Source organism: Acipenser ruthenus, chromosome 34 (assembly GCF_902713425.1).
Source record: "Acipenser ruthenus chromosome 34, fAciRut3.2 maternal haplotype, whole genome shotgun sequence".
NCBI lineage: Eukaryota > Metazoa > Chordata > Actinopteri > Acipenseriformes > Acipenseridae > Acipenser > Acipenser ruthenus.
The window spans coordinates 1,620,695-1,643,920 of record NC_081222.1 but is presented as its reverse complement, the minus strand read 5'-3'; the positions used below and the strand labels follow the sequence as shown (position 1 = coordinate 1,643,920).

The 23,226-nt window shown below is 46.8% G+C and overlaps 2 protein-coding genes across 8 annotated transcripts in view; both read left to right on the top strand.

The window, feature by feature from the left end:
- LOC117965567 (dedicator of cytokinesis protein 7-like) overlaps positions 1–12,481 on the top strand; it is a 56,085-nt gene extending 43,604 nt beyond the window's left edge. For 4 of the 5 annotated variants that reach the window (XM_059007226.1, XM_059007229.1, XM_059007228.1 and 1 more), the window contains 19 exons: positions 242–424; positions 908–1,034; positions 1,230–1,314; positions 1,507–1,603; positions 2,031–2,165; positions 2,307–2,459; positions 3,053–3,211; positions 3,746–3,846; positions 4,027–4,219; positions 4,988–5,131; positions 5,553–5,684; positions 6,254–6,268; positions 7,011–7,136; positions 7,522–7,611; positions 8,025–8,261; positions 9,505–9,648; positions 10,214–10,320; positions 10,528–10,695; positions 11,469–12,481. In XM_059007226.1, the coding sequence (XP_058863209.1) occupies positions 242–424; positions 908–1,034; positions 1,230–1,314; positions 1,507–1,603; positions 2,031–2,165; positions 2,307–2,459; positions 3,053–3,211; positions 3,746–3,846; positions 4,027–4,219; positions 4,988–5,131; positions 5,553–5,684; positions 6,254–6,268; positions 7,011–7,136; positions 7,522–7,611; positions 8,025–8,261; positions 9,505–9,648; positions 10,214–10,320; positions 10,528–10,695; positions 11,469–11,511 (2,439 nt within the window). In that variant the 3' untranslated portion in view covers positions 11,512–12,481. The remainder of the gene's footprint in view (positions 1–241; positions 425–907; positions 1,035–1,229; positions 1,315–1,506; positions 1,604–2,030; positions 2,166–2,306; positions 2,460–3,052; positions 3,212–3,745; positions 3,847–4,026; positions 4,220–4,987; positions 5,132–5,552; positions 5,685–6,253; positions 6,269–7,010; positions 7,137–7,521; positions 7,612–8,024; positions 8,262–9,504; positions 9,649–10,213; positions 10,321–10,527; positions 10,696–11,468) is intronic. The other variant, XM_059007227.1, reaches the window with a different exon arrangement.
- A 4,345-nt stretch (positions 12,482–16,826) lies between these two features.
- Positions 16,827–23,221, top strand: LOC117965664 (zinc finger protein 653-like). 3 transcript variants are annotated; one of them, XM_059006945.1, is made up of 9 exons: positions 16,827–17,148; positions 17,641–17,681; positions 18,781–19,020; positions 19,694–19,798; positions 20,273–20,387; positions 20,477–20,588; positions 20,950–21,064; positions 21,829–21,928; positions 22,478–23,221. In XM_059006945.1, the coding sequence occupies exons 1-9, from the start codon at positions 16,835–16,837 to the stop codon at positions 22,695–22,697; spliced, it is 1,362 nt and encodes a 453-aa protein (XP_058862928.1). In that variant the 5' UTR covers positions 16,827–16,834; the 3' UTR covers positions 22,698–23,221. The 3 variants fall into 3 exon arrangements, with proteins under 3 accessions (XP_058862928.1, XP_058862929.1, XP_058862930.1); XM_059006946.1 differs by lacking the exon at positions 18,781–19,020; XM_059006947.1 differs by lacking the exons at positions 21,829–21,928; positions 22,478–23,221 and adding an exon at positions 21,571–21,789.
- The last annotated feature ends 5 nt before the right edge of the window (positions 23,222–23,226 follow it).

Sequence of the window (23,226 nt, the reverse complement as noted above, 5' to 3'; positions counted from 1 at the left end):
CATAGAAGTATTGCAAGGATAGTGCATCAGCTGAGGATCCAGTAACGGAGTGCTTAGGTCAGGAATCCAGTTAAGAGATGATGTCATATAGGAGGTCATTGAATTGAATCCAGTTAAGAGATGATGTCATATTGGAGGTCATTGAATGGAATCCAGTTAAGAGATGATGTCATATTGGAGGTCATTGAATGGGATGCAGTTGTAACTGGCTGGCTTCTCTGTCTGTGTGTCCGTCCCTCAGCCGTCCCGGCAGTACAGCACTCTCTCCGCGGAGTCCAGCCGCAATCTGCTGGTTTGCTTCCTGTGGGTGCTGAAGAACGCAGACGAGGACGATCTGGAGAAGTGGTTCTCGGAGCTGTCCGTGCTGCAGATCAACCGGCTGCTGGACCTGCTGCACCTCTGTGTGTCCTGCTTCGAGTACAAGGTGCAGCCGGCTGGCCTCTCTGACTGTCTGTCTCTTCGTTGGCGTGCGTGCGTGTGTGTGTGTGTGTTTCTGTCTGTGTGTTAGTTTGTGTGCATCTGTTTCTGTGTCTGTCTGTCTGTTTCTTTTGTCTGTGTTTCTGTGTCTGTTTGCTTCTGTCTGCCGGTGCCCACATCTGCCTGTCTGCATGTCTTGTGTGCAAACTGAAGGCTCTCTCTCCCTTCCTTCCCTCCCTCTCCCTCCCTTCCCTCCCTCTCCCTCCCTCTCCCCTCCCCCCTTCTTCCTTCCCCCTTCCTCCTCCCCCTCCTCTCCCTCCCCCCTCCCCCCCTCTCCCTCTCCCTCCCCTCTCCCCCTCTCCCTCCCCCCCCTCCCCCCCTCTCCCTCCCCCCCCTCTCCCTCCCCCCCTCTCCCCCTCTCCCTCCCTCTCCCCCTCTCTCCCTCCCCCCCTCTCCCTCCCCCCCTCTCCCTCCCCCCTCATTGGTGCAGGGGAAGAAAGCCTTCGAACGAATCAACAGCCTGACCTTCAAGAAGTCCCAGGACATGAAAGCCCGACTGGAGGAAGCCATCCTGGGGACCATCGGGGCCCGACAAGAGATGGTGCGGCGCAGCCGGGGTACGACAGTGGGACCCTAGTACTGGACTGTGGGGAACGGGGGGATATAAAAGGGGTGCAAGGCCCTATTCACAAAGCATGAACTCATGGGTTGGCTAACGGACACCTTTTTTAAAGTGGTGTTCTTACAGTTTAATGGATTTATAAGTTGGTGTCCGTCCGGCCGTCAAAACGATTTCTCTGTCTCCCCGTCAGAGAGAAGCCCGTTCGGGGGCCAGGAGAACGTGCGTTGGAGGAAGAACGTCACGCACTGGAGACAGAACACGGACAAAGTGGACAAGTAGGTCCAGCGTCTGCTCCAGAGATCTGCTGCTGTTTTTATCCGTTAACCTGCTCGTTTTTAACGTTCTGCTCCCTTCAAGGTGCAGCGGATTGCTTGCCAGTCTGTAGTCCTGCTTGCGTTTTCCTGTTTTAGAAGCAGCAGTGGTATCCATTTCTTACTCCCTCCCGTCGTGTGTTTGTCTTGCTGCAGGACCAAGGCAGAGCTTGAATACGAGTCTGTAGTGGACGGGAATCTGGCCACTGAAGCCACGCTGGTGGTGCTCGACACCCTGGAGATCATTGTGAAGGTGAGCATTCGCCAGCTCTCTCTCTCTGACACATCCAGGCCACGCAATACAATGCCAACTGGCAAACTGGATTCAGAATGAGTTTCTTATTTCAAGACCCTTTTTTTACTAAACTTAAGTTTTTAAAAGTGTTTTTTTGTTTTTTTTTCAACCTCCTATGTTAAACGGTGCTTTGAAAAATGCGAATAAACTAACAGACCCAATTTAATATAATAAGAAAAATGTCAAAGCCAAGATTAAATCAGTAAAAAAGAGAACTGCATCATTGGAGCCCAAGTAAGAAATCCGTGTTGTTTAGGATAATTAAATGGAGTCCCAGTGGGTCACAGCTAAATCAGTTTTTGAAAAACCCAGTGCTATTTTCTGCCTTGGTGAATCATCCGTCACTCTGTTTTACCGGTCCTGCGAACTCTCTCTCTCTCTCCAGACGGTGCTGCTGTCTGAGACGAAGGAGAGCATTCTGGGAGGGGTCCTGAAGGTGCTGCTGCACAGCATGGCATGTAACCAGAGCGCCCTCTTCCTGCAGCACTGCTTCGCTACGCAGAGGGCTCTGGTCTTCAAGGTAAGCGGCGCCCTTTGTGTTTTGTTTGTACAGTGTGTGACGTTTCTGTTTTTGCTCTAAACTGTCTTGCTGTGTTCCTCCTCCTCCTCCTCCTCCTCCTCCTCCTCCTCCTCCTCCTCCTCCTCCTGCTCCTCCCTGCAGTTCCCCGAGATGCTGTTTGAGGAGGATACAGAGCTGTGTGCGGATCTCTGTCTCCGGCTTCTCCGTCACTGCAGCAGCAGCGTGGGATCCATACGCAGTCACGCCAGCGCCTCCCTCTACCTGCTCATGAGACAGAACTTCGAGATCGGGAACGTAAGTGCCACCCTCGGCGCTTCAAAATCACAGCCTGGGAGCTGGGGGGTGCAGCCTGGCACGGTTCGCCTGGCTGGGGTTTGAAACAGAAATTCACAAAACTTTACTGTTTTAGAGAATGGGTTGTGTGTTTAAGTAGTAATACTTAAAGGAATCTTTTTATATAATTTTATACAAGGAGGCTGTGTGGTCCAGTGGTTAAAGAAAAGGGCTTGTAACCAGGAGGTCCCTTTTCAAATCCCACCTCAGCCACTGACTCATTGTGTGACCCTGAGCAAGTCACTTCACCTCCTTGTGCTCCGTCTTTCGGGTGAGACGTAGTTGTAAGTGACACTGCAGCTGATGCATAGTTCACACACCCTAGTCTCTGTAAGTCGCCTTGGATAAAGGCGTCTGCTAAATAAACAAATAATAATTTTATCTGAGAAATGTTTGACCTAGAATTCATATTTCTATATCCCCTTTCATCACTAGGATCCAATACAGAATTAAATAAAACAGAAATTTTAAACAAATTTAAAAAGTTCACGGTCTGTGTGTTTGCGAGACGGATGGGAGTGTCGTGTAACCCTAACGCTCCGTCTCTGGTTCAGAACTTTGCCCGCGTGAAGATGCAGGTCACCATGTCCCTCTCCTCGCTGGTGGGCACGTCTCAGAACTTCAACGAGGAGTTCCTGCGCCGCTCTCTCAAGACCATCCTGACCTACGCGGAGGAGGACCTGGAGATCAGAGACACCACCTTCCCCGAGCAGGTAGGGAGCAGCGGTGTGAGCGGCCCCCGTGAATCGGAGAGCTGGGAGGCTTTCTTTACATGGAGGGGTGTATTGGGGTACATGACCAGCAACATACAGCTAGGGACAAAAGTTTTGCATCGCCTAGAATTTTAGGATGGAGACGTTAAAATATACAAACATAATTTAGATATTTTTATTTAACATCATGTAATTAAAAGAAACCACAAAATGATATCGAAAAAGTCTACCGGAAGCCATAATAGTAGTACAGTAGTATTTCATGTTTAGATTTTGAAATGACTTTTTTTTTTTTTTTTTTTTACATTTGCATGAAGTTTATGGAAAACTACAAAGCGACGGTATGCAATTTCAGTATGTTAACGTCACATTATTTAGCAGCTTTCATTCGACTCTATGAAGCACGATTAGTTCATTCTATAGGGTGATGCCCAGCCCCTGGCTGTAGCTGTACGTGAGCTGTAATTGCAATGCAGAGCCCTGCATTGTGAGCCGCAGCGAGGGTGCTAGCGTGTGTGTGTCTGTGCTTTTCAGGTCCAGGACCTTGTGTTCAATCTGCACATGATCCTCACAGACACTGTGAAGATGAAGGAACACCAAGAGGATCCAGAGATGCTCATTGATCTCATGTACAGGCAAGTATCTTGTAACAGTTGTAAGTCGCCCTAGATAAGGGCGTCTGCTAAGAAATAAATAATACTAAATTCATTCATTCTACAAGGTGACGCAAAACTTTTTGGCCACAGCTGCACATTCCCGTGTTTGCTCTGCAGTGACCCCCTTGTATCTCTTGTCTCGTCTCGTCTCCCCTGCAGGATAGCGAAGGGTTACCAGAACTCTCCGGACCTGCGGCTGACCTGGCTCCAGAACATGGCCGGGAAGCACTGTGAGCGCGGGAACCACGCCGAGGCCGCCCAGTGCCTTGTCCACTCCGCCGCCCTGGTGGCAGAGTACCTGAACATGCTGGAGGACTGCCGCTACCTGCCCGTGGGCTGCGTCACCTTCCAGGTGAGACCCCGACCCCCCCCTTCCCTTCCCTTCCCTTCCCTCGCTGAATCACCTTCCAGCTGAGACCCTCTCCCTCCGCTTCGCTGAATCACCTTCCAGGTGAGACCCTGACCCCCTCCCCTTCCCTCGCTGAATCACCTTTCAGGTGAGACCCCGACCCCCTCGCTGAATCACCTTTCAGGTGAGACCTCGAACCCGCCCCGCTGAATCACTTTCCAGGTGAGACCCCAACCCCCTCGCTGCATCACCTTCCAGGTGAGAACCGACCCCCCCCCCCCCCCTCGCTGAATCACCTTCCAGGTGAGACCCCGACCCCCTCGCTGAATCACCTTTCAGGCGAGACCCCGACCCCCGCCCCGCTGAATCACCTTCCAGGTGAGACCCCGACCCCCTCACTGAATTACCTTCCAGGTGAGACCCCGACCCCCTCACTGAATTACCTTCCAGGTGAGACCCCGACCCCCGAGCCCCTCTCTGAATTACCTTCCAGGTGAGACCCCGACCCCCTCACTGAATTACCTTCCAGGTGAGACCCCGACCCCCTTACTGAATTACCTTCCAGATGAGACCCCGACCCCCCCCCCTCGCTGAATCACCTTCCAGGTGAGACCCCGACCCCCCCCTCGCTGAATCACCTTCCAGGTGAGACCCCGACCCCCCCCCCCCCTCGCTGAATCACCTTCCAGGTGAGACCCCTCCCCCCTGTGTTTGTTCTTCTGCCGCCGCGGTTAACGCTGTCCTGACCCTGCTGTCCTGTTTCGATCGCAGAGCATTTCCTCCAACGTGCTGGAGGAGTCGGCGGTGTCGGATGATATCCTGTCCCCCGAGGAGGAGGGCATCTGCGCGGGGAAGTACTTCACTGAGAGCGGGCTGATCGGCCTGCTGGAGCAGGCAGCTGCTTCCTTCCACATGGTGAGTGACGGGATCCAGACCCTGCTCTCGCCGCAAAGCCCAGGGTTTGAAACCTGATTCCAGGAGACAGAAAGACCTAGTCTGAGGTTGCTGTATCAAACCCCAAGTCTCCCTGGTGTGCCGTGCAGTGACACTGAAACCTAGTCTCCTGAAAACAAGTTCCAAGCCACAAAGCTTCTTTGTGCTCCCTCAGCTTTAGAGATATGACCGCGGCAGTTTGGTTTGAGTCTTCATTGCAGCGTTTCTCAGCAACAGGACACTGTTCCCTTCCCCTCCCTCCCCCTCCTTCCCCCTCCCTCCCCCTCCTTCCTTCCCCTCCTTCCTTCCCCTCCCTCCCCCTCCTTCCTTCCCCTCCCTCCCCCTCCTTCCTTCCCTTCTTTCCTTCCCTCCTTCCTCCTTCCTTCCGTCTCTTCCATTGCAGGCAACCATGTACGAGGCTATCAACGAAGTCTACAAGATCCTCATTCCCATCCACGAGGCCAACCGGGACTTCAAGAAGCTAAGCACCCTCCACGGCAAGCTGCAGGACGCCTTCAACAAAATCAACAACCAGGTACGAGCGCGCGGTCCCGCAGCCAATTCACCTGCCACGGAGCCTCTTGACAGCGTCGCCTCAGCACGTGCCTTTCTTCAAGCGGGTCAGGCCCGGAGTGAACACTGGTAACCAGTTCATCCTCACGGTTCCTGCAGCGGCAGTGCAGTGGTTATGTTGGTAGCTCAACAGCAGCTGCAATGGGATTGGTAGAATGCTACACCGATATGGTGACCAAAGCATCTTCAGTGGCTATGCAGACAGTTCCACTACGATGTTACCACGTGGTCACACAAGGGCTGCTACAAAGAGATGACAGTGGGATCATTTTCCTATTTTGACATAACGGCGACCCCATATTTTACATTGCTTTGTCTAGCAATTAAAAATAAATAGCCGTTTAAAAAAAGAATCCCTTTTCCCGATGAGTGCCAGCAGCAAAAAAAACCAAAAAAACGAAAATGGTTTCACGTGGTACTGTACACGTGAAAGAAATTCTCCTGTACATGTCTATCCTAAATCTTTCTCTTTTCTCCCTCCTTTTTCCTTTCCCCACCCTTCTCTTTTTTTGATCCCTCGTTTCTTTACAGAGCTCGGGCTGGGAGGTAGGCTTCTGTTTGTGTTTCAGTTTCTGTGTGTCTGTGAATGCACCCGCACGCACACACGCATGTTCTGCATGCTGTGGTCTTCCTGTCTGTGAAATGAGTCCTTTCCCCACTGATTGAAAAAAAAAAACACCCTTAATTGTTATTATTGAAAATATTTAAATCTACAGCTATGGCCAAACGTTTTGCATCACCTAGAATTGTAGGATTGAGGGTTTAAAAAAATATATAAATTATATATATATATATATATATATATATATATCATGCAATCAATTAATGTGTTTGTCTTTGCTATCTCTTTCAACATGTTCTGGTTGTTCATTTGATCCCCCTCTGCACACCTCACTTCTGGTAAGTCACCCTTTTAATTCTGTCTTTTAATTCGCATCCGAATGTAATTTAGAAGGGGCTGCAGCAAATTGCTGTAGGGTCAAACTAATAGAAAGCACTGCTAGGGTCAGTGCTGAATGATAGTTCTCACCCCTCAGTAGACCATGGCTTAGCTTTGTTACCAGGGACACAGATCCAGATAAATCTATTACAGTATATATTCTGGTCAGAAAGTTTAAGAAGCTTTGTAAAAACGTTTCGACAAGTCTTTACCAGCGTGTTCATGTGACAGTGAAGATCGCCACTGACTGGTCCTGTAGCTGATAGTCTGGATCTGGGTGAATTCTGCGCGGTCCGTGTCCAGGGTGCGCTTCACACCTCTTCTGTTCGTCCTGCAGGGTTTTGTTAGAGGATGTTCGGCACGTATTTCCGAGTCGGGTTCTACGGCTGCAAGTTTGGAGACCTGGACGAGCAGGAGTTTGTGTACAAGGAGCCTTCCATCACCAAACTGGCGGAGATATCCCATCGGCTGGAGGTATGCCGTCTACAGTGTACAGGCTGCTCCCCCTTGCTCTCGCTGAGCAGCTAGCCGTCACATGACAACATGACACTGCTGTACGGGGTCTTCACAGGACTCCTGAGTGGCTTCGACAGCAAGAACCACGGTTTTGTTTGGCTTTTAAGTTAAATTCAGTGGAATCCAAAAACTCCCAGCTATCTTCTGATTTCCTCATTCCAAAACGCTGGCTGTCAGCTCTGCCTGTTCTACATTGCTCTGTCCCAGTGTTTTCTTTTACCCTTTTCGGAGCCCCAGTTGAGAAACTATACATATTATTCAAGGGTGTAGTTTAAGATTGCAGTCGCTTTTCTGCTCCCTCGTACAGTGACTCCGCTGTCTGACCTGAATATTTTCTTTGCAGGAATTTTATGCAGAGCGCTTCGGAGACGAGATGGTGGAGATTGTCAAGGACTCGAACCCAGTTGTCAGGTCCAAGCTGGATCCCAACAAGGTAAACCTTTCAGCCCGACGAAAAAGAAAGCTCCTAGTGCTCTTTTTTTTTGTCGCTTTGCTTTAGGCAGTGCTGTGGCTTACTCCATGTCTAAATCTACATGCATACAGAGAGGTCTTCGCCAAAGTGTGGTCATTCTCTGAATTTTAAATTCCCTGACGGGAACGTCTAACGCATAGATCTTATATCTTTTGCTTTTAAAGCTATTCCTGAGTACAGCCTTTACTTGTAAGTGAATGCATCCTGTTCAGGGTGTCCCGTCGGGTGACGTCATTTCACACAGTTTGAGCAGCTAGATACCGTCTCTTATGAGAGATGCCCGACCCACAGCCTATTACAGACCAGTCCTCTCTGTTTTGTTTCCCTCGGTCCTGTTTGGGTGTTTTCTGAATCCCTCCCGTCTCCCCTCCCAGGCCTACATCCAGATAACCTACGTGGAGCCGTTCTTCGACAGCTACGAGCTGAAGGACCGAATCACCTACTTCGACAAGAACTACAACCTGCGCAGCTTCCTGTACTGCACCCCCTTCACGCTGGACGGGCGGGCGCACGGGGAGCTGCAGGAACAGTACAAACGCAAGACCATCCTCGCCACCTCGCACGCCTTCCCCTACATCAAAACCCGCATCAACGTCACGCACAAGGAGGAGGTGAGGGGCTGGCGCAGCCTTCGGCACGCCAGCGCTGCTGTTGGGAGTCGTAGTTTTAAGTTAAGGCTAGATTTGTTTTTTTTCACGGTTATCAAGGATTTTATGATTTCCGTGTCATAGGTACAGCTCTGGCCAAAAGTTTTGCATCACCTAGAATTTTTTGGATTGAGACATATATATATATATATAGAACTTAATTTTGTATCTATTTTAATTTTTTTAACAATGTAATGATGGAAACTAAAAAATGATATTGTGAAAGTCTACCGGAAACCGTATTATTATTATTATTATTATTATTATTATTATTATTATTATTATTATTTATTTCTTAGCAGACGCCCTTATCCAGTTACAAGATATCACATTATTTTTACATACAATTACATTATTTTTTACACTATTTTTACATACAATTACCCATTTATACAGTTGGGTTTTTACTGGAGCAATCTAGGTAAAGTACCTTGCTCAAGGGTACAACAGCAGTGTCCCCCACTGGGGATTGAACCCACAACCCTCCAGTCCAGAGTCCAGAGCCCTAACCACTACGCCACAGGATTTCAAAATGTTACATTTTTACAATTGTCAGTTTTTCGTTAAGTATATGGGAAAACTACATGGCGGTGTGTAATTCAATACGCTAACGTCACATTATTCAGCAGGTTTCATTCGAACTTTACGATGTAAAAATTAATTCGTTCTGTACGGTGATGCAACATTGACTATAGGGAGGCTGTGTGGTCCAGTGGTTAAAGAAAAGGGCTTGTAACCAGGAGGTCCCCGGTTCAAATCCTACCTCACTGACTCATTGTGTGACCCTGAGCAAGTCACTTAACCTCCTTGTGCTCTGTCTTTCGGGTGAGACATAATTGTAAGTGACTCTGCAAGTCGCCTTGGATAAAGCATGTCATTCTGCTGGCAGTAGGCTTGTGTGCCGCTGTGTGGGGGGGATCCAGTTCTGTGTAGAGAGGATTGAGGTCCTGTTGTGTGTGGAGAGGATTGAGGTCCTGTTGTGTGTGGAGAGGATTGAGGTTCTGTTGTGTGTGGAGAGGATTGAGGTTCTGTTGTGTGTGGAGAGGATTGAGGTTCTGTTGTGTGTGGAGAGGATTGAGGTTCTGTTGTGTGTGGAGAGATTGAGGTCCTGTTGTGTGTGGAGAGGATTGAGGTTCTGTTGTGTGTGGAGAGGATTGAGGTCCTGTTGGGTGTGGAGAGGATTGAGGTCCTGTTCTGTTCTCTCCAGATCATCCTGATCCCCATCGAGGTGGCGATAGAGGACATGCAGAAGAAGACGCAGGAGCTGGCCTTCGCCACACACCAGGAACCTGCCGATGCCAAGATGCTGCAGATGGTTCTTCAGGGGAGCGTGGGCACCACTGTGAACCAGGTACTCCGCAGGGCTGCCCGCTCCGCAGTGAGCACTGGAGGGGGCAAATCTGACCGCGATACGTCCCTGTAAAGGATCTGAGAGCTTATTTGCAGTGCAGCCCTCGCTTCACGCTAAAAGAAAATTATACAAGTCTACAGCTGTGGCCAAGTTGCCTACATAAGACCGAGGTCTATTTGTTAGTGACTCTGCTGCAGCAGCAGTTGGTGATGCATAGTTCACCCCCTAGTCGCTTTGGATAAAAGCATCTGCTAAATGACTAATAATGTTAGATTTTCGAAAAGGCGCATTTTTTTAAAATTTGTCAGTTTTTTCGTTAAGCATATGGAAAACTACAAAGCGGTGTGTAATTCAGTATGTTAACGTAACATTATTCAGCAGGGTTTCGTTCGACTTTATGAAGCAAAATGAGTTATAGGGTGATGCAAAACTTTGCAACATTGAGTGGTCCGTGTTTTACTGCTAATCTGTGAAACCAACTCCTTGGTGTTTTATAGTTACAGATGAGATATCCTGGAGTTATGGTATGGAATTAAAACGCTCCGTCTTTTCTCATGTTTCCCAGGGACCGCTGGAAGTGGCCCAAGTTTTCCTGACTGAGATCCCAGACGACCCCAAACTGTACCGTCACCACAACAAGCTGAGGCTCTGCTTCAAGGACTTCACCAAGAGGTGAGGGGGCGTGGAGGGCTATTTTAAGAGCTGCAGCCCTAACTTGAATCTGTTTTGAATGCAGAAGCAGCTTCGTAGGGTTGGGGACGGGGGCAGTATGTGACGTACGCCACACAGTACCTCCCTCTCCGAACATTCAGCAAAACGGGGTTCAGAGGCGTCGCCGCGGGGAGGAGGGGAGCTTAACCCAGCGGCTGTGTGTTTCAGGTGCGAGGACGCTTTGAGGAAAAACAAGACCCTGATTGGGTCGGACCAGAAGGAGTACCACCGCGAGATGGAGAGGAACTACAATCGCCTGAAGGAGGCGCTGAACCCTCTCATCAACCACAAGATCCCACAGCTTTACAAGCCCCTCATCGCACACGCCAGCCACAGGTGAGAATATGTATTATAATTAATAATACTTATTAATTATTATTTATTTGGCAGGTGCCTTAATCCATGGCGACGTACAGCTGTTACAGGGCAGTAAAGGGTTGCAATGCAAGCTTAATATTTAAGTAATGTAGTTTTACAGTAAGTGCAAATACTAATAAAATACAATAGGAGGCTTTGTGGTCCAGTGGTTAAAGAAAAGGGCTTGTAACCAGGAGATCCCCGGTTCAAATCCCACCTCAGCCACTGACTCATTGTGTGACCCTGAGCAAGTCACTGAACCTCCTTGTGCTCCGTCTTTCGGGTGAGACGTAGTTGTAAGTGACTCTGCAGCTGATGCATAGTTCACACACCCTAGTCTCTGTAAGTCGCCTTGGATAAAGGCGTCTGCTAAATAAATAAACAAATAATAATATTGGCAGCAGTATTTCATGTTTCAGAATGTCACATTTTTTCAGTTAAGTAGATGGGAATAGTACAAAGCGGTGTGCAATCCAATATGTTAACGTCACATTATTCAGCAGGTTTCTTTCCACTTTATGAAGCTAAGTTCTGAGCAGCAGTGTGGAGTAGTGGTTAGGGCTCTGGACTCTTGACCGGAGGGTCGTGGGTTCAGTTGCAGGTGGGGGGGACACTGCTGGGACGAATCGCATGGGGAAATTAAACCTAAACAGTAGAGCTAGGAGGTCTTCCTGTCAGCATTCACTGCTTCTGTATCCAAGCGAAAGTTTGTTGTAAAACACATTTCTTTTTTTTTCCCGTTTCTTCTGTAGGAACTCCTTCAACAGATCAAGCCTTCGCAGAGTGGAGGGTTGAGAAAGCAAATACTGGTCGACGTTTTAAAACTACGATTGAAGGACTTTTATTTTTGGAAGGGGGGGGGGGTGTAATGGAAAGGTAACAGAAGGAAAAAAAAAAAAAGAAACTTACTTTTATTTTATTAAATCACAGCTGGGAAAGTATTCAGGTTCGATGTAAAAGTGCCTCTTTTGGAAGTAGGAAAGTCCAGTATTTTTGTATTGCTTCAGCCGCTGCCTGGTCATTTGAGTCTCCTTGTGTGAAGCGCACGCATTCACAGTGCCCTGAACGCGCACGTCATTATCTCTCAGCGTGTTGCAGGGAGAGGATTGCAACGCAGACTTTATCTTCATTCTCATCCTGAAAACCAAATGGAGATTCTATCAACCGTACCTGCCTGTTGAAATCCCCACGGAGTCCTGCAAGGTTTTACAACTATCTCAGGGTTTCTAGCTTGTTTGCCACTGCAATAATATACCGTCCTGCAATCCAGTCCAAAGCCAGCTATACCATAGACAAGTGTGTGTGTGTATATATACACTGCATATGTAAATCTAGATTGCAAGGTGAATTTGTGAAGATTTCACTTAAACACATTAGTCTGATATATAACTCCAGGTTGATGACCGATGTAGATGTATTATATAGTGGAATACCTGTTTTTTTTAAACTGATTTGCCATCCATTTTGCTGACAAAAATTGTTTCCTTCTTTGAGTTAACCCGATCACCTCTGATTATCAGGGACCCGTCCGTTTCCAGACCTGCGTAGCCCACAGCACTACGCTGGTCTCATGAAAGCACAGTCACTCATGCGTACAGGCACGGCTCATGCTATGGCCGGTGCCAGGTTCTGGACAGAGAGAAGCGTCGCTGCGTGAGGTCGCGACGCTACATAGGATTCAGTCACGCGTTGCATACAACACTTACAAACCAAATATTAACTGGAAAAACATTACTACAACTCGGTTTGAAAAAAAACACAAAAACGGCAAAATTTGACTTGCTTCCCTGCACAGCTTCATTATGAAGTGCTGGGCACAGAGCTGCGTTTACACTCCAGGCTGCATTGTAGGAATAACGAAACGGTAAACCGACAGAGAGAACGACAGTGGCTTTCTTCTACAGGGCCGTGCTGGACAACAAAGTGACAGCGTCCAGCATTTACTGGAGCACGTTTACTGTGCTGGAGAATGAAGGAGTCTGACAAATTAATATAGGGAGAACCCAACTATGTATGTTCTCACATCATCACACTGTGTACTTTGAAGAAGTCACTTTCACTGCTAGTTTGTTTTTAGTTTTTTTTTTTAGACCGATACCTGAAGTTATGTCAAAGGGGGGCCAGATTACTCAACAACATTTCCATTTAAGTTGTACAGATTTTAGTATTTTTGTTTTTAGACTTTATTTTTCTTTCTATCAAGGACACTAATTTATCCTTTTAATAAAGAATGACCCAAAGACTCATTTCACTGATCCCCGGGTGGACTGGGTCATATCAGGGGACCAACTGAACCCATATAAATGAAATGCGATAATGACTTCGGGAAGAGCAGCAGGAATTTTGTATTGTACAACAAAGCCCTGTGCTTTGAATCGCAGGTGCATGGTTTTATATGCGGGGCCCGGAGAGATTCCTGTTGCACGGTTTTGTTTTAACAGAACTCGTGTCTTATTACCTGGAGACTGTGAATGGGAGACAGCGAAAATGAGATTATTCAACTCCTGACACGACACCACTGAAGTAACTCTCAGTCTCTTCATTATCCTTTGCTTTCTTGTGGTTCTATATAATTATATACTGTATGTGTGCATTACCACTTGACTGCTGATAAATTATGTTCGTTTAAATCATTTGTTTTATTTATTCTTGAATGTTTTTATTATTTTTTTTTTTTTTGCAGTTTCAGTGTAATTTGTATTGCTTTGTAATAAAAAAACTAACTTGTTTTGGTTGAACTGTGTATCTGCCTTTTTGTAAGGACAGCATTGAACAGTTTAATGTGTCAAAGGCACAATAGAAATGTGTCCAAAATCTTACCCAGTCAGTGCGTCAGCCCCTACATTATGTACCAAGAATTCATTCAAGTACTGCTGAGCGATCTACAGCACCATGAAGCAGCTCTCTGTGGCTGGCTCAGTTATTATTATTATTATTATTTATTTCTTAGCAGACGCCCTTACCCAGGGCGACTTACAATCGTAAGCAAATACAAATACATTCAAGTGTTACAATACAAGTAATACAATAAGAGCAAGAAATACAATAACTTTTGTTCAAGTGTGACAAACCACAATTCAATAATACAGCAGATAATAGTGATAGTTACATCAGGATATGATTAAATAGTTGACGTGAGGTAGACTTTAATTCTCATTACAGCTGTGTATTATCTCCTTTTCAGAAATATTGTTTCACTGGTTTATCATTATATTAAAATGAACCAATTATTTATAAAATTATTTATTTACTGGTCGGCAGTGTGGAGTAGTGGTTAGGGCTTGACCGGAGGGTCGTGGGTTCAATCCCAGGTGGGGGACACTGCTGCTGTACCCTTGAGCAAGGTACTTTACCTAGATTGCTCCAGTAAAAACCCAACTGTATAAATGGGTAATTGTATGTAAAAATAATGTGATATCTTGTAACAATTGTAAGTCGCCCTGGATAAGGGCGTCTGCTAAGAAATAAATAATAATAAAAAAGTAAGGATCTCTCCTGGATTTTACCCACTCCAAGGAAAACAGCAATTACTATATTTAATTAACCAGTTCTTTATAATAAAGGGTCAGGTTTGATGTCTGATATTGGCATAATACTCCACCAGATAGCTATCAAAATGTTGGGGTGTTCACACCTCGGATGCAGGTGAGGGGGCGGGGTACAGGGGGCAACCTCACTGGTAGAAGCACTGACTAGTGGATCCGTTTCTTGTTGGAAGCGATAAAATAAGTTTGACCTAATAAGACTAGATCAGCTACAAATAATAATTGAGAAACACCAAGAAAAAAGCCTGACTTTGCTATGAACAAGATTTAAGATAATGCAGCGTTTCACGCAGGAGGCAGAAGAGAAGGAGACAACACGCTGCTTTCAGGTTCAAAGCATTATTCAGAAGCCACCTCTAAGCAACCTGTAGACCACAATGAGCGTGCAACGCCCCCTTTTATAACGTAGCCCCGCCCCTTTATGCTAATCGAGTGCCACAGGGACAGAGCGAACCCGCAACTACAGGGAATACAGACGAGGGGAGAGGAGCCCAATATCAACAGCACATAGACAGTGGAGACAAGAGGGAATACACAACGCAAACAATAAGAAGTGAGATGTTGAAATAAGACAAAGATATTAAAAAAACGCCGAATGTCCTTGATTCTGAATCAATCACAATGACGTAGTTTGTTTCTCTCCCCCCCCAGCCCCAGCCCCAGCCCCAGCCCCAGCCCCAGCCCCAGCCCCCCAGCCGATAATTTATATAGACCTAATAAAATACCGATCAGCTACAAACAAACACTTTAAAAAAAAGTTATTTAAAAAACACTTGGTAAAAAAACTGACGCGGCTATCAACAAGATTCAAAATATTATATTAATATTACAATACAGATAACCTGTACGGTATATTTAATAACCGATTACGCCAAACAGGCACTAGTGGTCGCTAAATTAACCAAAAAATAATTGCCGTACACAGATATTACTGCGCATAGGTTAAAACACAGGCGGAGCAAGATAAAAGCAGATTAAAACTGTGAAAATAACAAAGACGACAAATAACATTAACTTAAAAAAAGTTAGACAAATGTGTTATTTTAATATTTAAAACAGCTTAAAAGTTGTTTCTGTTTTTCCACAAATTAACACACTATGCACATGTATAGCCTCGGTTGTCTTTGCACATGCGCGCTGCTCACCGTGCTCGCTAACCGGCTGCGCTCCAGCGAGACATTTTTAAGCAAATCATAGCCAGTCCTGGCAGCCGGCTGGCTGCTACTGCGCATGTGCAAGAACACAGCCCGGCTTCAGCCCATTAAACAGACGGGATGAACGGCATTGCTGATGTGCCAGTATCACGTGAGAGGGGGGAATGAAACGCCCAGCGGAGAAGCGCAATAGCACAGTTGCCCAGTCCGCTTATAATAAGCGGAATTGGGCTTGGAAATTCGCTTTAATTGGCAGGTCTCGAATTTTATAATCCTCCTATCCCCACTTGGGCTTGTTTTGAACGGCAGTGCCGCTTTTTTTTGTCGTGAGACTTGCCAACACTGCTGTAAGCAGTAGGGGATGCAGAATTTTATGGGATACAGAATATTATCCCATAAAAGATTTTATGCCCCGGTAACACGAACAGCGCCCGATCTACCAAAGAAAACAAGACCCATTGCGTGTTAGCTTAACGTGGCTTGAAACCTGTTGCGTGTGAACTGTGTTTGCAGTGGCTGTATTTACCAAACAGAATTTTTGTGGAGGATATGAAAACATTGGTTTGTTTTATTCAATTTATAAAATTCAAATTGTATTTTTTTTTTTATTAAATACACTACAGTGTTATCAAAGTAGTTTGTAGTTGGATATATTTTTCCTGAGTATTTTGTATAGAAAAATGCATGTATTTTGCCTGCATACACACCAATACTTTCAAATTATGTATGAATGGAAGTTTACAGTTCCCAGTCGACCTTTTTCTTGTTGGCAAGTGTCGAAACGCCCACCCCACGGACCACGGACCGTCCAGCTAAAATAATGCTTAGTTGACTTTGTAATTGTCTCTTAATTTTGAAGCAAAAACTGGAAGACATTCTTACCGTGGTTTCCCCGTCCCCGGATCACCCCTCTTCACGCTGCGAGCCGGACGCAGCTGTGCCTGGTTCTGCTTAATTACAAATACAGGCTAAGCCTGGAGAGGCGTTCTTCATATGAAAGCCACGTTTTAGTATTTAAAATGTCATTAACCCATTAAAGTGACATTATCCTCAGTTGAAAGACAATTCCGTTAACCGCAGAAGTCTAAAATGCAATGTATCACATTTTACATGTTTTATTTACATAAATAAATACAGCTTGCGTTCTGAGTTTTTTTTTTTTAAAGAAATATTAATTTGGTACATCATGTGGTAAAAAAAAAAGTTGGAAAAAACCCAAATACATAAATAAGAAACAGCAGCAAACTCGGACACAGTGAATAAATATAAACTCAAACGTCAAACCCACTTCGCTTGGTTTGCGTTAAACGGCTTTCTCCACAAGAGGGAGCGGACGCAACACTTCCGGTAAGGTCACATCGGACACCTCAATCAAAGACATAGCAAACTGCCTCACTTCCGGTAAGGTCATATTGCAAAATGGCTGAGAATTCTGCAGTCAAAGAAGAGGCGACCTGCTCAGTGGAGGTGACGCTGGACCGGGACTCTGTCCGGCCGGTTTATGATTACCTGAACCGGCCTCGGGGCCGGCCCCGCCTCCCTGACTGGGCTCGCACCCCGCGGCGGTTGAAGGGACGAAAGAAGTACGATGCGCGGCGGGTTTATCTCGGGGAGACTCACGGGCTCTGGTGCAAACTGAGACGACGAACCCCTTACTGGAGTGACAGCGAGTTTGCCCAGTACCTCCTCAAACTGGAGGGCAGATACGGGGAGACTTACCGGGAGAAATACGGGTACTTTCCAATGCAGAAACCTGCCCGCTCCCTTTAAAACATTCTGCTGGCCGGGGCATGTCAAAACACAGGGACGGTAATAAGACTATTGCATAGCGGCGCCACCCATTCCTGGTTTTACTACGACGAGCTTGATTAGCCACAGCGTATACAGCTAACAAGCTCAGGCGTGTCTTATTAAACTCCTACTAGAACCAGTAATGGATCAAACTGCTAAGCAACGGGGGCTCTTGTTTAAATACACTACTGTAGCAAATTCAGTTATTGGTGAAGAGAGGCATGTGGATGCAGGTGTCAGCTGGCGTTAATACTACCGTGGCGTCATCTTTCCTTACGAGGCGGAATCTGTCCATGAAAGAGCTTGTTTTGGACTCCAGCTACATCTGCATACTTCCTATCAGGATAAAGAAAGTGTCTCGAAGTCTGTCTGTTGAGTTTTTTATTCGTGTGTGTTCTGCAGACCTAAAAATCTTCTTTTTTGATGTCTTTTAGCAAACAGCTGATATGGGAGATATATACTGGGAAACCACAAGGTAAGTCGCCTGTAGATTTGATTTCTACAAGTTTTTACAGCAAAATGTAATTTATCTAAACTTCTTTATTTATTTATTTATTTTTGTTAAATAATTTAAATTACTAATGATACTAGATAATGAACCGCTTTTGAATTTGTTCTCACAGTGAGTGCGTGCTCTGTGTCTCCTGCAGGGGGAGCAGTGCGATGTGATGTGGTTACTATTCTCACAGTGAGTGCGTGCTCCGTGTCTCCTGCAGGGGGAGCAGTGCAATGTGATGTGGTTACTGTTCTCACAGCGAGTGCGTGCTCCGTGTCTCCTGCAGGGGGAGCAGTGCAATGTGATGTGGTTACTGTTCTCACAGCGAGTGCGTGCTCCGTGTCTCCTGCAGGGGGAGCAGTGCGATGTGATGTGGTTACTGTTCTCACAGCGAGTGCGTGCTCCGTGTCTCCTGCAGGGGGAGCAGTGCAATGTGACGTGGTTACTGTTCTCACAGTGAGTGCGTGCTCCGTGTCTCCTGCAGGGGGAGCAGTGCAATGTGATGTGGTTACTGTTCTCACAGCGAGTGCGTGCTCCGTGTCTCCTGCAGGGGGAGCAGTGCGATGTGATGTGGTTGCTGTTCTCACAGCGAGTGCGTGCTCCGTGTCTCCTGCAGGGGGAGCAGTGCAATGTGATGTGGTTACTGTTCTCACAGCGAGTGCGCTGTCCGTGTCTCCTGCAGGGGGAGCAGTGCAATGTGATGTGGTTGCTGTTCTCACAGCGAGTGCGTGCTCCGTGTCTCCTGCAGGGGGAGCAGTGCAATGTGAAGTGGTTACTGTTCTCACAGTGAGTGCGCTGTCCGTGTCTCCTGCAGGGGGAGCAGTGCAATGTGATGTGGTTACTGTTCTCACAGCGAGTGCGTGCTCCGTGTCTCCTGCAGGGGGAGCAGTGCAATGTGATGTGGTTACTGTTCTCATAGCGAGTGCGCTGTCCGTGTCTCCTGCAGGGGGAGCAGTGCAATGTGATGTGGTTACTGTTCTCACAGCGAGTGCGTGCTCCGTGTCTCCTGCAGGGGGAGCAGTGTGATGTGAAGTGGTTACTGTTCTCACAGCGAGTGCGTGCTCCGTGTCTCCTGCAGGGGAGCAGTGCAATGTGAACTGTCTGCACAGCCTGGTGAGCTGGTACGAGGAGCACCGGCTGACCTGTCCTCACGAGCCGCAGCTCCGATCCCTGGAGCCGGGGTTGGGCTTCTCCACCAGCGCGCTGTGGCAGTGCCAGGGAGGACACGGCTTCCACCAGCACCTCTCCTCATCGGACAGGGAGGCCAGCGACTCGGAGAACGAGAGCCACACCGACCCGGAGGAAACAACCAAGGATGGTACAACACATGCCATAAAAAATATAACAGCTTCCAGCACTGTAGCAGCGTAGTGGTACTTGAGGCATGGAGACTGAACTGCTCCCTCCCTCCCTCACCCTCCTAAGAGAAAGGGTGCTCCCTCCAGCCCAGGGCAGGCTTGAGGCATGGAGACTGAACTGCTCCCTCCCTCCCTCACCCCCCTAAGAGAAAGGGTGCTCCCTCCAGCCCAGGGCAGGCTTGAGGCATGGAGACTGAACTGCTCCCTCCCTCCCTCACCCCCCTAAGAGAAAGGGTGCTCCCTCCAGTCCAGGGCAGGCTTGAGGCATGGAGACTGAACTGCTCCCTCCCTCCCTCACCCCCTTAAGAGAAAGGGTGCTCCCTCCAATCCAGGGCAGGCTTGAGGCATGGAGACTGAACTGCTCCCTCCCTCCCTCACCCCCCTAAGAGAAAGGGTGCTCCCTCCAGTCCAGTCCAGTCCAAAATATGACCTTTTCTTTTGATCTCCTCTTTAAGTAATTGACAAATAGCTCTTCACCCTGATCTCTTCAGTAATCATTTTTAAAATTACAACCAATAAATAGTACTGGGGGGGTGAAGGATTGGATTTGTGTTCATAATGATTCCTTTCCGTTAAGCTTCAGTTTGACTTGATCAATCAGTAAACCTTGTGCTGGTTCCCATTCCCTTCCAGTTCTGATCCAGGGCTCTGCCACAGAGAACCAGCAACACCAGTGTCAGAGTGATGCTGTTTCATACAATCCAGCCCTGCTAGCACAATCAGACAGCTGCACTCAAGGTAACTGAACTAATGCCCAGCTTTCCTCCGATTTCTAAAGACTGTATTAATGCAGGGACACGAGTAAAAGGAACCAAACTACTTACAAAAGTCATTTCGATTGATTAGATTAGACTGCAGGGATTTTACATGTATTTAACTTGGCATTCTGAAAAAAAAAAATGTTTTAAATGTACACCTTGAGAGATGTCTAAAAACCCATTTCATTATCTAGAAGTTTTACAGAACCAATATGCTGAACTTGGGGGAAGAGGATATGCATGCAAAGCTCAGATCTGCAACGTTGCAATAGCAAAAAGATATTTTCCAAGCCGAGCTCTGCAACCATGATTCAGATACCGACATTACATTCGACTGCTCTGCACTCCGCGATATCAAAAAGCGCTACGCTGCGAGGGCAGTACGCGGTCTAGATCTTTTCCTGCGAGCTCTGCTCTGTATTTTAAAGACGTTTTCTGTTTTTTTTCGTTCCAGAAACTGACGCCAAACAGCCCGTGTGTGAAAGCCTGGGTTTGATTGAGGCAGAAAGCTCTGACTGCAACTCGGACAGCATCACCACCATCGAAATACAAGACCCGGCACCGCTGAGGTAACCGGTGAAGAAACGCAGCTGCCTGTTGCCTGTCCGAGCTGCGTCTCGATGTCTTTCTAAGACCTTGTCTGTTTGTTTTCTCTTAGGCCAAAGAGACACAGGCAGGGGCTGTACATCGAGTCGGACGGTACCATCAAGACGTTTCGTTGCCCGTACGAGGGCTGCAGCCAGGTCTATGTGACAGTGAAAAGCTACCGGGTGTGTGGATTTTTTTTGTAAAGGTGCAACGATCCATCGTAAATTGATTATTGATTGCATATGGCTTTTACGTTCAGTGATCAGTTAAACGCCCAACTTGGGAGCATTATATTACATTGATGGAAATAAGTCTTTTAATTGAACTTGCATTTGGAGTAATTAACTTTTGACATAGTTTTCAGGGCTGGAAATAAGACTCCTATTCTATAGCAGTTTCACCCATTCCAGGTTTTGCTATGAGCTTGATTAGCCACAGTGAAACTGCTATGCAATAGTAAACGCTTCTTAGTTATAACTGGAGAGTGTGAAACTAGACCCGTCCCCTCGGCTGCCAGCTCAAATGTTCCGTCTTTTCTTTCAGAACCACGTGAATATCGTTCACAAGAAGGGCCGGACGGAGGTCTGCTCCCATCCTGGCTGTGGGAAGAAATTCTACCTGCTAAACCATCTTCAGCGCCACATGGTGACCCACTCAGGTATACTCTGAGTTTTATTCCAGACCTCTTGTGTTGCTGTCCTATTTTTTTTAAGCGGTTCAGGGATGGAAATAAGACTCCCGTTGCACAGCAGTTTGATCCGTTCCTGGTTTTACTACTAGGAGTTTAAAAAGACACACACCTGGGCTTGTTACCTGTACACACTGTGTGGCTAATCCAGCTCATAGTGAAACCTGGAATGGGTGACACTGCAGTAGGAGATATTCTGTATTTTATTATTACAATCTCTTTTTCAAGGGAGACCTGGTCAAGAAAAAATATACAAAAAATATATATATTTTCAAATGAGCACAACCAATAAAAACCAGTTAAATTTCAAAAAAATATACATTTAGGATCACCAGCTAAAACAAAAACACGTCTCCCCTACATAGATTCCTTTAGAGATATTAAAACACGAAGTTTCAGTTCTTCCTGAAGTTTATTTCCGAGACTTCGGAGCAAGAAAACTGAATGCCTTTCCTTACTAACTTTAGGAAATTTAGATCAGCCGGGGAGCTGAGATTCTCAGCAATACTGGAGGCAATTAGCAATTTACAGTGTGAAGGTAATTTAGGATTTTGCCAAGGATAGCCTGCTAAACAGTTCTGTACCAGCTTGATTGCAAACATCTTAAACAGAGGAGTACTGGCACAGTAAAAACATGGAAGAAAATGACATTTTCAAGCCTCTCTTGCTTTTTAAGAAAGCTTAGCGAGCAGGCGCTTTGCTGTGCTCTGACGCGTTCCTGCTGCTGTTTCTAGAGACCCGGGATTTCACCTGCACGCTTTGTGACAAATCTTTCAAACGCAAGAACCATCTGGAGGTGCATCAGAGAACTCACACAGGAGAGACTCCACTGCAGTGAGTAGAGGGTCTGTCTGTGTCTCCCCTCCAACCACAGGGGACCGGGGGGGGGGGGGCAGGGGGTGAGAATTTACATTTTCACTCCATAATCAGGGATATAGACACACTCCTGTGTGAAAATGTCAGACCGCTTTGTGCTTTAATGTGTGGAGCAGTGTGGAGTAGTGGTCGGGGCTCTGGACTCTTGACCGGAGGGTTGTGGGTTCAATCCCCGGTGGGGACACTGCTGCTGTACCCTTGAGCAAGGTTCTTTACCTAGATTGCTCCAGTAAAAAACCCAACTGTATAAATGGGTAATTGTATGTAAAAATAATGTGATATCTTGTAACAATTGTAAGTCGCCCTAGATAAGGGTGTCTGCTAAGAAATAAATACTAATAATAATAATAATAATTAGGTATCTTAAACAACTTCTAAAAAGTCATGCATTTTACCCATTTGATATGCAGAAATATAACCCTCTTCCCAATCTCTCACTCTCTTTCTCTCTCCCTCTCCCTCTCTCCCTCTCCCTCTCCCTCTCTCTCTCCCCCTCGTCCTATTCAGGTGTCAGTACTGTGGGTTCCAGTGCCGCCAGCGGGCGTCTCTCAACTGGCACATGAAGAAAAAACACACGCCTGCTGCTGTGCAGTACGACTATACTTGTGAGCTCTGCGGAAAGGGGTTCGAGAAAGCGGAGAGCGTGAAGTTCCACAAGCTGAAGAGCCACCCAGAGAGCACTGAGCGAGAGGGGAGGGGGAACACACACAGCCCCCCCGATTCCTAGGAGACCCCCCAAAACTCAACTCGCATCGCACTTCACCAAGACAGCATTTCCCACAACGTACAAAGCATCCATTTTCGTTGTTTTATTCAGAGCACCTCCCTCTGGCCCAGTATTAACACTACGCTGTGATCTGATTCAAACATTCAAAATCCTAAAAGGTATAGACAATGTCGACCCAGGGGACTTTTTTGACCTGAAAAAAGAAACAAGGACCAGGGGTCACAAATGGAGATTAGATAAAGGGGCATTCAGAACAGAAAATAGGAGGCACTTTTTTTACACAGAGAATTGTGAGGGTCTGGAACCAACCCCCCAGTAATGTTGTTGAAGCTGACACCCTGGGATCCTTCAAGAAGCTGCTTGATGAGATTCTGGGATCAATAAGCTACTAACAACCAAACGAGCAAGATGGGCTGAATGGCCTCCTCTCGTTTGCAAACTTTCTTATGTTCTTAACTGCTGAGCATTCAGTGGTGCCATGTGAAGAAACGGGAAAGTGAAACGTAATAAATGCAATGGCAAACGTTTT

Coding starts and splice junctions, on each gene's coding strand:
- LOC117965664 (XM_059006945.1), top strand. CDS start 16,835: ATGGCTGAGAATTCTGCAGTCAAAGAAGAGGCGACCTGCTCAGTGGAG. Junction 19,021..19,693: donor GGAGGAAACAACCAAGGATG/GTACAACACATG, acceptor ATTCCCTTCCAG/TTCTGATCCAGGGCTCTGCC. Junction 20,589..20,949: donor TGACAGTGAAAAGCTACCGG/GTGTGTGGATTT, acceptor CTTTTCTTTCAG/AACCACGTGAATATCGTTCA.